This window comes from Macrobrachium nipponense, chromosome 21, assembly GCF_015104395.2.
Source record: "Macrobrachium nipponense isolate FS-2020 chromosome 21, ASM1510439v2, whole genome shotgun sequence".
Taxonomy (NCBI): domain Eukaryota; kingdom Metazoa; phylum Arthropoda; class Malacostraca; order Decapoda; family Palaemonidae; genus Macrobrachium; species Macrobrachium nipponense.
Genome location: NC_087212.1, coordinates 52,269,841 through 52,287,340, shown reverse-complemented (window position 1 = coordinate 52,287,340; position 17,500 = coordinate 52,269,841). Strand labels below are relative to the sequence as shown.

At 32.3% G+C, this 17,500-nt stretch overlaps 2 protein-coding genes across 2 annotated transcripts in view; one reads left to right on the top strand and one right to left on the bottom strand.

Annotated features, from left to right (window-relative positions):
- LOC135198033 (glutamate receptor 1-like) overlaps positions 1–9,477 on the top strand; it is a 454,877-nt gene extending 445,400 nt beyond the window's left edge. Inside the window, exon 20 of the mRNA XM_064225395.1 lies at positions 6,080–9,477. Coding sequence (XP_064081465.1) covers positions 6,080–6,154 — 75 coding nt within the window. The 3' untranslated portion in view covers positions 6,155–9,477. The remainder of the gene's footprint in view (positions 1–6,079) is intronic.
- LOC135198034 (uncharacterized) overlaps positions 1–17,500 on the bottom strand; it is a 560,205-nt gene that overhangs the window by 71,451 nt on the left and 471,254 nt on the right. The gene's annotated exons all lie outside the window — the stretch shown is intronic.

The window sequence follows — 17,500 nt, the reverse complement described above, 5'->3', positions numbered from 1 at the left end:
AATAAGGAGCGAAAAAATAAGTGCGGTGCCCATTTTGCTGAAGGAAAAAACTAATTTTAGTTGTATAACTATTTACCACAATCATTCAAATTCAAATTCAATAGTAAAGCTTTTTACCATAATTCAAAGTGAAAGCGCAGAACACCTTTGTAAGTGATAAGATTCATTGTCTTTGCATTCTCATCAATCACCCGCCCATCCTCCCACCTTTGATATTCTTGTTAAAAATGCACGGCATTACAAATTAGATTGGGTTCTTTTCTGACACTCCGAGTTTAGACTATTTTCTAAGGACAAAGAAAATAACTTGAATTTAGGACAACGCGTTTAAGCAATTTCACTAACAAATCTTAGGTAACTCTACAGAAGCAATAATCACACCTAATCGTTTGATTCCATTTGCATGACAAACTTCTTAGTTAATTTCAAGAGAGGAAAGGAAACAATACAAAAAGTCTTCGGTGGTCTTGAAAGATTTAAATTTACAGTTTGAAGGTTATGTACATAAAAGGCTACCAACAACTACAACCGTCTTCATTAATTTTAATTTTTCGATAACTGTTCTCCTTGAGGGTGTTTGAAGAAAAGAATACTATTATTTCTTACTTAAACACTGTAAAGTACATGAATACCTGTGAACGAAATGCCAACTGAACACACTAGACTGCTCATAAACGAAGAGACATTATGTCCCCAAACGGCAGGTTGTTTTCGCTCAACCTAAACAACTTCATTATTAATACTGCTACCTCGAAAGCAACAAACGTTTCTCCCGCTTACTCCTTCTAAAAGGAATCCTCATCTCTTTGAAATTCCACTACTATATTTTAATATTTTTCCTCTATCAACATCCATCATAAATTACAATGCCTCTGTTCAGCCATTTGGTTTACATGTTCTCCTCTGCAGATATAGAGATTTCAGGTAACAAGTCACTACTTAATTCAAAACCTAAATATAAAACTAAAATTACATTCCTTAAGAGTCGAAGCACTTGTCTTAATCGTTTCACCATCATAGAATTCTCATCATTCTGGCAATCCCAGAAAATATTTTTCTGGCACAAAAACAGAGAGAGAGAGAGATGAGAGAGAGAGAGAGAGAGAGAGAGAGAGAGAGAATTACTGTAAAACACAAAAAAATGCCGGACGGACTCACAGATAACACTGATATCACAATGTCAATAGCAACTTAATACTGAAGGCCAATTTGAAAAACCTTCCGGCAGCTGATTAAAATCCGCTCCTTCCTCGACTACTTTCATCAGTCCACCCGGAAAAATAACCCTCGGAGAAACAAAGCACCCTGATTTGCATACTCATTATTGACTTTTAACTACCCCATGCTAGTTGCGCTCTATGCAAATAACCTTCTAGGTCACATACAGATAAATATATATGTATGTATGTATGTAGTATATTTGTCAGAATTTGAAATGTATTATATATTTTTGTGAGGTGCCGAAAATGATCGGGACATTTAAAAAAAGCAACTGATATCGATTAGTTAATCTGATATCTACTTCATTAGGAAATTCCTATGATGCATTAAACCTAAGTTCTATTTACCAAATGAAAAATTTGTTTGTACAAACTACTTCCTACCACCATCAGGTGTTGCACAAGGCCTGAAACGTGTCAGTATTCGCCACGGACTCATAAGCCCCTTAATGAAATTCTTAAGAGAAATATTTTCCTCTTATTAAGCTGCCTAACGAGGCCATCGACTTGTTCTTAAGGAGTAGCTAAAGGCCTCTGGCGGAAGAGAGGGAACTAAATTGCAGAGAAGAACAAAAACATCAGCGGCACAAAGGAAAGAACCGACTTACGGAGAGGTTAAAACTGAAAGAAACTAATTCAGTGTTGTGGTAATAGGTAATGAAATTACGAGGAAATGCTTGTCACAAATAATAAAAAAAAATTCATGAACCTTAGATTACTTCGGATCTCATAAAGCATGTCTATGTACTCTCCACCACAGGAAAGACAAAAGCTGTGGTGCCAATACATTAGGTTTACTCGAGCTGCGAATTCTACAAAAAAGAAATATCCTTTAATTATAAAACTAACAAATAAAAGTTGCCGAATAATTTCCATTCTTACTACGGCGCCATGTTAACTTACAAGCCAGGACATTAAACCCAGGAAGGGGAATCTAGGCAAAAATGCAAATATATGAATCGTATTTAAGAAAAAAAAAATTTTAGGCACTCTCAAAAACATAAAAAAATACACACACACGCACATACACACACACACACACACACACACATATATATATATATATATATATATATATATATATATATATATATATATATATATATATATATCATATATATATATATATATATATATTATATATATATACCATATATATATATATATATATATATATATATATATATATATATTACATATGCCTTGGCTCAACAACAAGACCTGAGAACGATTCCAGACTGAGATAATCGGCTTCGCTCCGAAACATATACCATCTATTGAAATTTTGTTGCTCTGCATAGTGAATAAGGTATCCCTTGGTTAGTTGACTGGGGAGGTTCGCAGCCAGGCTACTAGGAACCTTACCCCAAAATACTTGCAGGGAACTGGAAAACATTTCAGGGCCAACCGCACAAAAAACTAAAATTTTTAAAGTAAACTAATGCTAACAATTTCGCTGACTATGTTTTCCCGTACAAGGATTTTATTACATAGCATATCCTTATTACGAGGTGAAATTTATTACTTGAAGTGGTATATTTTTGTATTTTAACATAGTTCCTCGTTGGACGAGTCGCTTACGTACTCGACTACTGATCTGAGTCAGGGTCCGGGTTTGATTCCTTGCTCTGCCAACAAGGAATCAGAAAAAATTATTTCTGGTAATAGAAATTAACTTCTCGATATAATGTGGTACGGATCCCACAATAAACTGTACGTCCCGTTGATAAGTAACCAATTAGTTGCTAGCAACGTAAAATGTCTAATCCTTCGGGCCAGCCCAAGGAGAGCTGTTAACCAGCTCGGTGGTCTGGTTAAACTAGGATATACTTATTTATTTGTATTTTAACATTAGGTCAATTTACCACATCAAGGGATAGCCCCTAGAAACACAAAGACCACGGTCACAGCCACATTCACACTTTATCTCCTGAATCATGTATGAAACCCCTGCATAGAAACTTCTGCAACATTAGCCGCTTCATACATTTACACAAAACATTGACCCTTCCTGTACACACCATGCCAATCAATAACCTTTTATTCTCCAATCTTATCACATGCTCAAACTTCTCAAAACCACCAGATGCATCTTTTAACTTATGCTATTATTTCTACAAGGTCTACTTGCATTAACATTTCTCTAATATTCAATAATACACATACCAGTCAAACAGTTTATCCCACCAACCTCTATTTTTTTTCTCAAATTTCATTCAACATCTAGAGTTCATTTCAATAACAGTGGATTGGCTCAGCAACCCCTTCATACATTCTCACATTGACTTCAATAACTACAGTAATTCTCTTTCATACCTTTCTACAAGCTCTTGTACTTTTATTGCTTCACCTAATCTGTAACTCACCTTTTCTCTAATTCTACCCTCATCCATTACATTCACCATTCACTATTACTTGCCAATACAAACCCACTACTTCATTTCTTGACCATCAATGTAACTATCGACTTTCTCAGCTTACAAAGTTTCTTGCATTAAATATATATATATATATATATAGTATATATATATATATATATATATATATATATATTATATATATATACATATTTATATTGAACAGGACGGCAAAAAGATTGGAAATCATTCTTCTTTTTATTTACACCAACGTTTCTGGAATCCTTTCCCATCTTCAGGGCTGTAAATAGAATAAATGATGTTTATATCCCTGAGGATGAGAAAGGATTCCCGAAATGATGGTGTAAATAAAAATAAGAAATTATTTCCATTCTTCTTGCAGTTCTGTTTATTATTAAACTTAAGTCCAACAGGAGCAAAAACATTCATCATATATATATATATATATATATATATATATATATATATATATATATATATATAAAATAATATATATATATGTATATAGTTTTATACCTAAAAAGGTCTTAAACGAGATTTTAGAACTGAATGATACTCGTTTAGACAAATGAAAGAAACTGCTAACAAGCAACTACCTACCCTCGATCTGTGGCTGAAACTGAAATGGAAAACTAGGCTAATAAACCCTCATAGATACAAAATAATATTTTTTATATCCCAAATTAGCTAACATTAACATGGAACAAAATGAATACATTGAAGTGGAATTAAATGACTAAAGTCTAACCCCCCAAAAAACCATAAACTGTAATTTTCCTCTCCTGAACCAGGTTTAAGTAAGTAACCCCCTTAAATATCTCTGTCTGATTAACTACGCCATTTTCATTAGTCAATTAAGTCTTAGAGAACCCATTCTCTTATATGGCGACATGAACCCATCTGAAATAAAGAGACATATTTATTACACCACTCCACAAGTGAAAGTTACTCAAAATGAATGTGTACGCACCACACTTCTCTTTCTATTTTCACTTCAAAGGTTAACTTTTCCAAAGTCTCATCTTACATTACCTTATCAAATGGGCGTTCTCAAACCTCCTCCAGGTGTGTTCTGCACACTGTCACAAGCAATCAAAGAGTGTCCTCTCTTCTTTTCAACACCTATCACCAAGCCCATACATCATACGCTACGAACACACACACAGACATGCCTTGCGAAGTGCCTAACAACGATGGGTCCCAAGCATGTGATCTTTGAAGTGTTGCCTACCTCAGATCGCATTGGTTATCATTCCTGGCTGTTTTTCATTTCAGCACTCTTCAAGGAGCCTATGCTTGTCACTAAGCGCCTGTCTCTAACCGGAAAAAGCTGAGATTAACAATTCACTACCACACCTTTTTTAAGAAATGCATATTCTGTGCTGAAACTAATTTCATAATATGAAGTTCCCATTTTGATAATCAATAAACCCCTTTTCTGAGCTGTTTTGCCTTCTTACATATAATTCACAAAACAGTAGCTTTACGGTGCCTCATGAAAAAATATCTGAGTCTAAAGTACTGATAACTGCATGCTATTGAGATACAGAATATTAAAGCCCAACACAGTCCCTGCCCCTTGAGAACTTCCTCTCCTCCAAAGCCATGATTGACCATAACTGCTTCTCAGCTAACCGGTTGAGACAGTGGGAGGACGATTCATTCTTAGCCATTTCTTGCTTTCATTTGTGTCTTTAGAATCTGTTAGAAATCACTATTTCGAAGTAAGAGTGTCATATCATATGAAGAGCTTAAGAATCCTGATCTTGTCTTCTGTTAAACAAAATCTAGTTCATTAGCATGAAATTCTCAAAAAATTCTGAAAATCCACATTTAGCTGTCTCCGCTAGTGAAAAGGGCACGATCTTTGGCTTTTTTTTTCTTAACACATCGGCAAGTCATCTGGCCTAAAAAATATTCCACAAGTTTATTTCTTTGTGCCCTGTCTTCATAATAAGACTGGGAAGCTGTTTGTATATGTGTATATCATAAATATGCAGGTTTTGTATGTATATGGTATGAAATGGATTTATGTGTATGTGTGTTTTTTTTAGTGTGCATTCGTTAATATTTGTTACCTTATGGTAAAATTAAAGGTCTTCATCTTTGCAATGATTCTAAAGATTCTAAAGAAAATCTAACTGGTATATTCTGACTCATAATGTTAACAAAATTAAATTAACCTAGCTAAATAACAGTATAAAAGATACAAGTGTCTGGCAAAAAATATAAAATACGGCTTATATGCAAGGTAAAACTATTGCTTATACCCTTCTCTTCAGAAATTTAACTAAACCCATGTAATCAATAAACTAGTAAATTTGTTTTCAGTTAACCTTTTTGGCTTATGACTGCTTGTATGATATAAAGTATTCCAGTCTGACTGTTCTTAAGTGAAAAATTTTTCATGTGTTTTAAGGTGTATGATGCTTTTCTGTTTGCTAACAACACTGTGATAAAAACGCTTCTTCTATCCACCAGTTTTACGCACCTGCCAGCCAGTTGTTCCATGATGGCGAGGCCGTGCATGCAACCAACACCCATACCCAGGTCTGACGGCGGCCATGTGCCTCTCAAGGCCCACCATCGCACTTGCAGCTACTGCACACCTCCTCTCAGTCATCCACCAACCAGCTTCCCCAACCTCTACAGCCTTCTGCCCAGCTCCAACAACAGCCCTTAACTCCCTACAGCTATCATCATCAATCACAATATCAACAGACCCCCATGCAGTCCTATGATCAGAGACGACCCTCTCAATCATCTGTAAGTGGGGCCTTTCCCACATCACCTCAATCCTCTTCTCAACTGATCCTTGGCCAAACACAGCTTAATCACACCCTGCCATCCTCATTCTCGCAGGCACAAATCAACCACAATATATTCACATCGGTCAGCTGTGATTCCCAAGCCCTGCTGAGCACCTCACCTCCTTTGGTCACCTTCAGCCAGCCTCAATCTGTTTGGTGCTCTTCGGGTAAAATGAATCCACCACCGCCGATCGACCAGCCAACTATTCACTCAATCACAAGTTCGCAGCCTGATATACAGCCAACCAATTCTCAGAGCATAGTGCAGGCGCCAACAACATCAGAGTGTGCAGATTTTCCCTTCTAGGATGGACAAGAGAGAATGCTGTGCGGCATGAACTATTCCTCATTGCTTTTTCTACTTTTTGACAATCAAGGTAATGAAAATTTGTATACAGACATGCTGTTAACGGTATTTAAGATTGTATTTTGTGTAGCACAATTTTCCACCAATATCTTTTGACTTGAAATCATATCTCACAATGACTGTCAATTTTATAACAGAAACTAAATCAAAACAAATGGAAGTCGAAGTCCTAAATATTTCTAAGTCTTCAAAACGCATATATATACAACACAATTTAAAAATATATCCGGATGCAGATCCTAATAATTAATTTTTTTTTTCATTCTATACTTGTATCGCTAAAGTTTACTTTTCTATTTTCACTATTAAAAAAATTGGAGATAGTAACCTATACAGGTGAAAAGTCAAGTATTTGATAAGAAAATTTGTAAATATATAATGGAACATCTTATTCCAAAAATTATTTATCTTATTTTGTCTTGTTAACTGCAATACGAAAATCGGAGACAGTACCCTAAACAGGTGAAAAATCATGCATTTGACAAGAATACCTTTACATCATTTCACACACACACACAAATATTTTATAATTTCATAAAGAATTTAAAGTGAGCTGATGTATAAAGCAAGATGCAAATAAAGATTAGATGTTCATTTAACAGCAAACATCACTAAGAAATCACTGTAAGCATACATTTAAAGAGACATTAGCCACTATGTTATCAATTTACTTGATTCGCGATTACGGTTATATCAGTCGAAAATATTGAGTCTTGTCTCGTCCTCGCTTACATGACATATATATTTGTGATGATGCAGTACATTTTTCGGTTCAAAGTAACACATACAATATAACAGCTTTTATACCATTAATCAGTTTCTTAAAGTAGACTTGTGATAAACAAATCTTCACATAGATTCACTGTACAGATACCTCTTCCAGAAAAATCTTTGCAGCCTCCAGAGATAAGAGTATAATGTGGATGAAAGGTAAAGATTCTTCATTCAACACAAATTCGTTTTAAAGTATAAAGTATTCCAAAAGTAGATTACAAAATTAAATAATTAATTTACGATCATTGGTTAATTAATACATCAGGTATTTCAATATTCGACAATACTCTAAATAATAATTTTGTTTTGACCGCTTTGTCCAGACAAAAGTACGACAACAAAAATGAACGGAGAAATATATGACTATTTCAGTTACCACATTTGAAGAAGATAGTGACTCAATGATTGCAAACATAATACTGCGTGCTATTATAGAACCTTCAGTAACTTACTTTTTTGAGACTACATTTAAAGGTGAAAATGTGTTTTTAAAAGATGAGAACAGTAACTGGTATATTTTCATCTACTTCTAACATTATTTTACTTTGTAGAGTTTCGCTATAAAAATCTTATCTAGATTCATACAAAATTAATGAAAAAGATATCAGAATGTGTAAAATTAATTAAATGCTCAATAATTTGCATTATCATCTTGAAAAATCAGAAGCTTACCTAACCATCACATGTTTATATGAAATTGGTCACCATTTTCTTCTCGCTGTTTTTCCAAATTATTTGATTTTGTATTGATTAATCAGTTTATTAACTACTCTGGTAACAGTTATGCCCTATGCAGGCATACGAAACTATTACGAAAAAATGCATAATGTAAAAAAGTTTTCTCCAAGTACTACTTGCAAGTTACTTCGAAGTGTATGCAATTTAGTTTGCAGTTTTAAAAATGTTTTATAAAATAAACAAATCTAATGAAAAGAAGAATAATGTTTGGAGCGTGTGATAAATATTTGCCATACAATTATATTAAATATCCGTTATTTTAATAATTTAGATTGAAAAATAAAAAAATAAATTTAAAAAAATCTGTTTTATCATAAAATCATGATCAGTATTACAAAGGTTCTCCTCATAGATTCTATGATTTTCACCTGCATATTTCCAAGGTGGTTTAAACCGGCATCATTCCTATATGAAATTTCTTAAAACCCACATAATAATTTTGTTTCCGACCTATTGAGATACCAGACAGATGAACGTTTATTTCAAACATTATAGCCATACACTGATGAATTTAACATTATCTTATTTTTCTTAAACCACAGTAGGTCCTAAACAATATCATCTTCATGTCTAAGGACAAGAGAGGTTTGCTACTAACACTACAAAAGGAATAGATAAATCATAGATGGAAGAGTTTGCTTATGCCATGACAACTGCCCGAGTAAATTGAAAAACTGTTCTTAAATTAGGAAACTGCGAACACCAAGAGCAGAAATATATTTGGCAATATGCACCCATCTAAATATTCCCTCATCGGCTGCCCCATCATCTAAACCAAAAATAACTAGGTTTAACAGTAAATGAGATAACTGAAAAACGCGTTAATTGACGGTTGAAATGTACTCTTAGTTGTTGTATCTATTAGTTATGAAATTCTTAAAACAAAAACAAAAAAAATTTAGTAAAACGAAACTTACATTCTTAGCTCCACAATACAAACAGGTATACAAGAGGAAGCGTTTGCTCTAAGGTCGATCCGCGCTGATTTGTTTGAGATCATTCATTAATGTTATAATTCATTCCTCTGGAAAAATGGCAATTCATGTCAAAACCGAATAAAGAGACCGTTGCAAAGACCAAACCTTTAAAGCACATAGAGAGATGCTTGGTACAGTTGCTTCTCAAAACCCAGCCAGATATCTGCAACTCTGAATACGAAATTTCTTTGGACTAAAAATGTATCACGACAAGCTAAATTCTAACAGAAGTATTGGAGGGTTTATATAAAGTCAAAGGTTCAGTAATATGTACAGTAGTTACTTACATTATCTTGTATTTTATCAGATTATTTTGACAAAAACAAAAATAAACAAAATATACGATTTAAAATTACTAAAACAAATTTGACAGTAAAATCAACCTTTGCAAAACATGTAAAGAAACATTACAGTTGATTTATACAGTTATTGCATCTAAAGAAATGTATTTGTAATTAATAATAATAACGCCAATAATGCTAACGCAATGGTACCTAATCCTGAAAAAAATAACTTAAAGGTAATATTGCAATAAAAAATGTTACATGTTGTTGTAAAAAATACTGGATTATTACGAGCAAAGCGAAGTCTTACTGGGAACCGGCTCATTTCTGGCGGCCCGGCACCGCCCGGCCCTAACGCTATCCAAATGCTAGTATTGAATATAAAAGAAAAACTCTTCCGGCAGAACTTTATATCTTTAAATTTCATCCCATATAAGATTTATTTTCAAAATATCATAAATTCACATTTAAATGATGTTTTAATTATTGCACTTCTGGCGGTCGGGGACGACACACCCATAACGCTATTCAAATACTAATATCTCCAAAAGTATTGGGAATAAAAACAAAAAATTCATTCGGCAGACAAAACCTTACATGTATATATTTCATCCATATAAGATTTATTTTTAAATATGAATTCACATATGAATGATATTAACTCTTTGATGGTTTAACTTGAAGGTTCGCGAGTTATCGCCTTTAGGGAGCCCAATTGGTATTAAATAGTAACTAAACAAAGTATGAAAAAGATAACAATTTTCCAATTTTTCAGTCTGATGTTGAATAAAAAAAATGCAATATTATTCTAAGAACTAGCTAATTAAAATTAGTTCGCTCAGTTTTCTGCCCTTTTCCTGTGCCGGCCAAAAATAAATAAAATAAAAACCTATTTATGATGAAAGATAAAAGCATATATATACCTAAAAAATCAAATGAACACATAAATGGAAAGTTATGTAAAATAATGACATATGTAAAAAACTAATTATATATATATATATATATATATATATAATATATATATATATGTGTGTGTGTGTATATATAGTATATATATATATTATATATATATATATATATATATATATATGTGTATGTATATATATATATATATATATATATATATATATATATATATATATATATATATATAAGCATAGCGAATAAAAAACAGAGTGGGTCATATGTTGAATAACAGACACTTTGAAATTCACACAAATTAAGCAACAATATATCAAATATTAATCGACCGTTCTCGACAAAGTTTCATCAGTCATGTAATACGAAAAACAACGGGGCAATAAACAAAAACAAATAAAATACTGAGTAATAGGGGGAGTGGGTCTGAAATATTGTACTAAAACCCCAGTTTAATTATTTCTGCCAGTCTAGGTCAACAAAGTTTCCTTGTACAGCAATATACGTGCGGTCAGACAGGTACGCCAAATAGGTGAGTTCATACGTAACTTTGAATATTTGGAGAATGTATCTATAAAGCACATGTACATATCTCAACAAACAATATAACTAAGTTATGTACATGCATAAACCTAATAGTACACACATCATATACTAGAATAACTGGCAAAAAATCATATATAATAACATGCATTAACTGTATTATAAAGAAAAATGAGGTGGATGATTTTCCAGTTAAAAAAATAAAAAGATATGGACTTTTACACCGGATACTTTTTCCCTGCTTTGCTTTAATATTAAGTATGAATTATAAACTGTGAAAGGGCATCCAACATTGTATTTTATTATGTAAGGGGAGGACAAACAAAAGCTGTCATAACCTTATTGAAAGGAAACATGGAATATCTTTATGGCATCCATGTTAATGTTTATACACACACATATATATATATATATATATATATATATATATATATATATATATATATATATATATAAGGAACATGGATGATATAATAAAACCAGGAACATGGATGATATAAAGATATTCCATGTTTCGATTCAGTAAGGTTATTACATTTTTTCGTCCGCCCCGTACATGATAAAATGCTAGGAGAATGTTGATGCCCTTTTCATACTTTATAATTCATATTTTAATATTAAAGGAAAGCAGTAAAAAAGGTATCCGTGTAAAAAGTCTACATCTTTTTTCTTTATACTACAATTAATGAATTAATGCATGTTGTTATATATGATTTTTGTCACCTATTCTTGTGTATGATATTTGCAATAGTAGGTTTATGCATACATATATACCTTATATTAGTGTCAAGAAAGCCGTGGCTGTTTCATATATACTTTTATATATGTGTGAGTATATATATACATACATATATATATATATATATATTATATATATATATATATATATATGTATATATATATATATATATATTATATATATATATGTATATATAACATATATATATATATGTATATATGTATATATCCATATACATATATATATATATATAATATATATATTATATATATATATATATAATATATATATATATATGTATATGTATATATACATATATACATATATATATATATATATATATGTATATATATACTCTCACATATATAAACGTATATATGAAACAGCCACGGCTTTCTTGACACTAATATAAGGTATAAATGTATGCATAAACCTACTATTGCAAATATCATACACAAGAATAGGTGACAAAAATCACCTGACACTAATATTTTTTCATTAAAGTGACTTTACGTATTGGTACACTTATCAAATTACCTTTATTACTAACCCAAATGAATTATCATAAGCAAATTGTAAACTTACCGGCATGTGCTTCTCAATGTAAATTATAATCCAAATTTCTAATAGTACATGTACCAATTTCAGCAGTATTGTATTTTTGGAATATTTGGAGCACAAAGCAAGCAGACAAAACAAAGATTAGGATTCAAGTCGTTCCAAACTCTTGGATCAACTTTGCTACTCCATATCCGACTGAAAAATGACACCCGTCATGTTTTCTATGCGTCTCTGTGTTCCTCCGGGTCTCTTACAACTACAGCTAATATCTTAGGCATTTTCCGAGGTATCTTTTCGCATATTAATTTATCTAATTTCCAGGTTATGCATCCAAACGTCACTTTAAAACGACGAAACAGTTGTTGAAAATTCCTTTAGAAACGCAGGCTATATAATAAGATGTATGAAGTATAAAAATACCTTTTCTCCACACCACAATTAATAGCGATTAATTAATATAATGGAAAATTATATGGCATAACTGACCTCACAGACTGTTGCTTCACGGCAAAATTAAAACTGTTTCTAAACATGAGTTGTGTGAACGTTTTGCCTAAGCAACATTGCGATGACATTTTGCATATAGCTTCAAATATCTGTCCCTTACCTTAACTAAGGTTGTTATAGTTCGTCAAGAGAAATAACAAATCTTCTAAGCAACATAAGGGTTAAAATTGATACATCTCCTCTCAAGGGCATAATTTAACAATGCGCAAGGAGTTATTTACAAAAGGACCACAGTTCACAGTGAAAACCTTTTAAAGAAAGATTTTTTTTCAACTGTAAAAGAATCAATTTTCTCTTTTTAATGTCTGCATGGTTTAATGCTAGTTTTCCAGTCGCAAAACTATAACCCGTCCATCTGCCTAAAGTTTCCATGTAATTGTTGTCACGAAGTAAGATTATTTGCAACCCTGATTTATCCCTACACACATCCATTCTATTCTTTTATTTACTTACTCTCATGATCTTATTCGTTTAATAGTAAGGAAATGAATAATTACACGATCAGTATCACGAAAAACGTAATTGAGAGATACAGCGTTGCGTAAATGTATCGGACTTCGTTTAAAATATTATTCAAATAAGTGACCTGCACTGTAGAAGCATTGACATATTTCAATATCATGAGTTTACGAACTCAGTCCTTGTTTACTATATAAACGTGCAATCAAGAAGCACGAAGGAGGCGGCGGCTTCGGTGCTCTTTATTTCCAAAAGGAACTGTTACAAGTTTTTCACGTCATTCAGTCACTCGTTGACTCGAACATTTTATACCAGTAGAGTTGCTTAGAAGAGCTTCGGTTCAATGCACTCACTACGTAACTGATGTAGCAGTGCGTAAAACAAATGAAGTCTGATGTAAAGAAGATTTAAAATTATATTTACTATTGGAACTATGATTAAGTCATTTTGGTACAAAATGTTATGACGATTGTGCAGTAATTCCAAACGTTACTGCAGATGACAGCGATGCTCAAAGCTAATTTAAAGATTATTTCTTTGATTAAGGTAAGATACCTCGAATTAGTAAGAATTCTAAGGATAACAAACAGACAAACATGCCATTTCTTGACCTTAACTTCTGTATTTTATGGTACTTATTTTCAGAAGTACAGGATTCATAATGTTATCGTTTACTACCATTAACGAGAAACAATATTTCTATCTACCAATGTAATTAGTTGTCCAGATCCTCATGAAATTTTCAGACTGACAGGTTTTCATGAGACATGCAGTTGAGTTATTGTCCAGATTTCATCAGTACTTGATTACATGCCTAATTCACAATGATAAAAGGGAGGAAAAAAAAAAAAAAAAAAAAAAAAAAAAATCCTCGATCTGCATCCGAATCCTGAGGAACTTTATCCTCTTCGATACCCCATCCCTCCGCATAATTCCATTCGAATCAATCAATAACTTTGAGATATCTGGTGGATAGACTTACATATAAATACACAAATAGACAAACCTCTACCTTCGCTGGAGGAGGTAATTTCATAAAAGTATAACGAGAAATACGGCGCAACTCTTATTCATTTAGTAATATACTAGTAAGTATCAAACCTTTAATCTCTATTGACTTTACTATGAGCTGATAAAAGTCTTCTTATTTCACATTATTTATGAAAAGAGCATTTGATCAGAGTCAACTCAGCTGAACAAGAGTAATCACCAACAAAGCACCACAACTAAGGAGACACTTTCCCCGAGAACCGACTTCATAGCGTTAATCAGAAAACTTTGTTGAAGACGATAAACTTTCCTGATACGTTAGGAGAAGAGCTATGCTCTTATGCTCCTTTTTTACACGACAAGAGCAGGTAAAGAAGTGACAAATGGCCCAACTTTTCTTAGGAAGACGGGAAGCCACAGGAGTAAATTTTTAAAGTCAAACTTCTCTTTCTATGCGTGAAAAAAGGGGTAAATTTCACGTTAGGGAAAATTTCGCATGGCTTGGATATATTTATTTAGTAAAACAACCCAGTCTTCAAATAGTAAAAATATCACAGATGGAAATTGAACTACGTAAAACATGAAAACGGTTGGTAAGCATTGCTTATCCTTACCGATTTCTCAAAACGTTTATAAAAGGTCGTTCTCTCTCTTTAATAATCATTTCAGGTAACGACTTCACGTTAAGGAGTTCCCATTAACAATACATACACCACATTCAAGTCTGTGTAGACTTAAGGAAATATCTTTCATCAGTTAGTCTCGCTGTCTCCAATAACTTCCTTTGCTATCTGATTCTCGTTATTTAAGACCCACAATTGCAATATTCCTATTGGCAAAACTAGTGACGTTTATCCTTATTTTTTTTTATTAAAACTTCTTTTATCCCACTCTTTCCGTTCCATTTGAACACCCATAACTTAATTCAACACTTATTGTAAACATAATGCAGCCACAAAAGTTATTTTGTTTATCCGTTAATCATATCATGATTTCTGCAGAATACGAATAGAATATTGATACATCCAGATTTTCTGTTTGCAAGTTGACTGTCCTAAATGTAAAATTGTATATAAACTTTGAGAAATGAGAAATTTGGTGGTTCAACTGACTACATAAGTTTTTCTAACAATAATAATAGCAGAGCTGAAGAATTCAGCCCATGAAAAAGTGTAGAAAAGTTTCTTCGGGGACTTAAAGAAGCTTTAACAAATTAGAGAGAAAAAGTCCAATGTATCACACTACCTATGATTTTAGAGGTATCTCCGACCTGATAAATTTACAAATGTAATATAGTCTACATATTTACAATGAAGGCATAGGACGTAGGCATACTTTAGAGCTTAGGAAATACTATTTGTATGGCATGTTTTATATGAAAATATTGTATAAAAATAAAAAAAATAGATTATATAGTCTTTTATAAAAAGGTTAGTTGTAATTATGTAATTGATATATAGGAAAGTAAGATGGAGAATGCAATGGCTTTAAAACTGATACTTCATTTTCAAATCGTTGTATATTCTGAAGTGAAAGTGAATTATAATAATAATAATAAAAACATTAATATTAAGGGATGCTACAGTAAACTATATAAGGGTACATTCTGAGAATGGATGTGTGAGTGAAATTATAAAGAAATACAATGCTATGTAAAATACACAGAATTACATATTAGACTGTCATTTTTTTAAGCCGCAGTATATTACTGAAACAACTGAATAATAATTCAGAGAATAATGTTAGTGTCTGTAAATAAAAGAAGGTAGTTGATGTGCGTAACATTGTTCTTTGTATTGTACATATCTTTTACTGTGATAAATAAGCATTTTACATACATGCATGCTATGTAGCGTTGTTTGTGTCAAGAGATAAAATGTTGTACGAAACACTCTGCTGTTCGTTCATAAAATAAAAGCTTGCTCTTTTACATTGTTGTTTCTGTAAGCTAAATCCTATCGTCTCCTCTTCCATTATACTAGGCAGTAGGTTGCCAGTCCCCATCAGCCTTTGATCTAAAAAATACAAAATAAAAATTTCGCGATCATTCGAAAACTACGCAAAGTTATATCTTTGCCAAGACATAACAGCAAGTCACTATATAACAGTGCCTAACTGGACAACTAAGAAAAGAAAAAAAAAAAAGTAAATGATTTAAAATGGTTTCGACAACTCCGGAACTTTGTTTCGCAAAACATTTGGATAGGATTCCAATGAATTCCTCGGGAAATTCTCATTTTCAGTAGGGTAAGTCATGCTTATTCAAACATCATTATATTGGTGGTCAACAGTTCAAGTTATTACTTATCAGAAGAAACATGGATAGGTAACGTTCACGTGTTTTTATGCATTGCATTGGCCGTTGGACTTGTTAACATATGTTTCCTCATATATTAAGATATGGTTTTTGACGGCATTTTGAAGGAATTTTGAAGTAATTAAATTAATAAAATATTCTTCCCATGTGGAATTCGAACCCGAGGTCTGAAGGAGAACGTCAATCATTAACCTATCCGCACCAAATAGGATATATATTTAATTGTATTTGATACACAATCTAGCCAAATGAACACAAATTATTATTAGTGCTGCAATATATAAATCCTCGTCATTTTACTCATTTTGTGCAATGAAGCACATACGGTTTATACGATAATACTTCCCCGAATATTTCTAGATTTTTAGTGAAAAGTATTTCCTAACTATTTGATGACAGAAACGTGTTCTTCAGAGTGACCCTGGCAGACGCTTTCTTCCCGATCTTAAGCATTGTCCACAACCCCAATAAAGCAGAATAAAATCTGTTCATGTCGACAAACATATATACATATATATATATATATATATATATTATATATATATATATATATATATATGTGTGTGTGTGTGTGTGTGTGTGTGTGTGTGTGGTGTGCGCGTGTGTGCGTGTATGTGTTAAAATCTGTTATGTCGACGAAATATATAATATATATATATATATATATATATATATATATATATATATATATATATAATATATATATATATATATACACACACACAAACACATGTGTGTGTAAAATTACAAGCAAACTACGAGCCATGAACACTGCAAAAACAGCATGTCCATTTGAACTTTCCATGTTACTATCGAATATTTTATTTCGATAACATCTGTAATACTCGATCCTGCATTACCGAGACTATAAATATGAAATGTATTATGAATATACTCATGTATTACATGCATTTA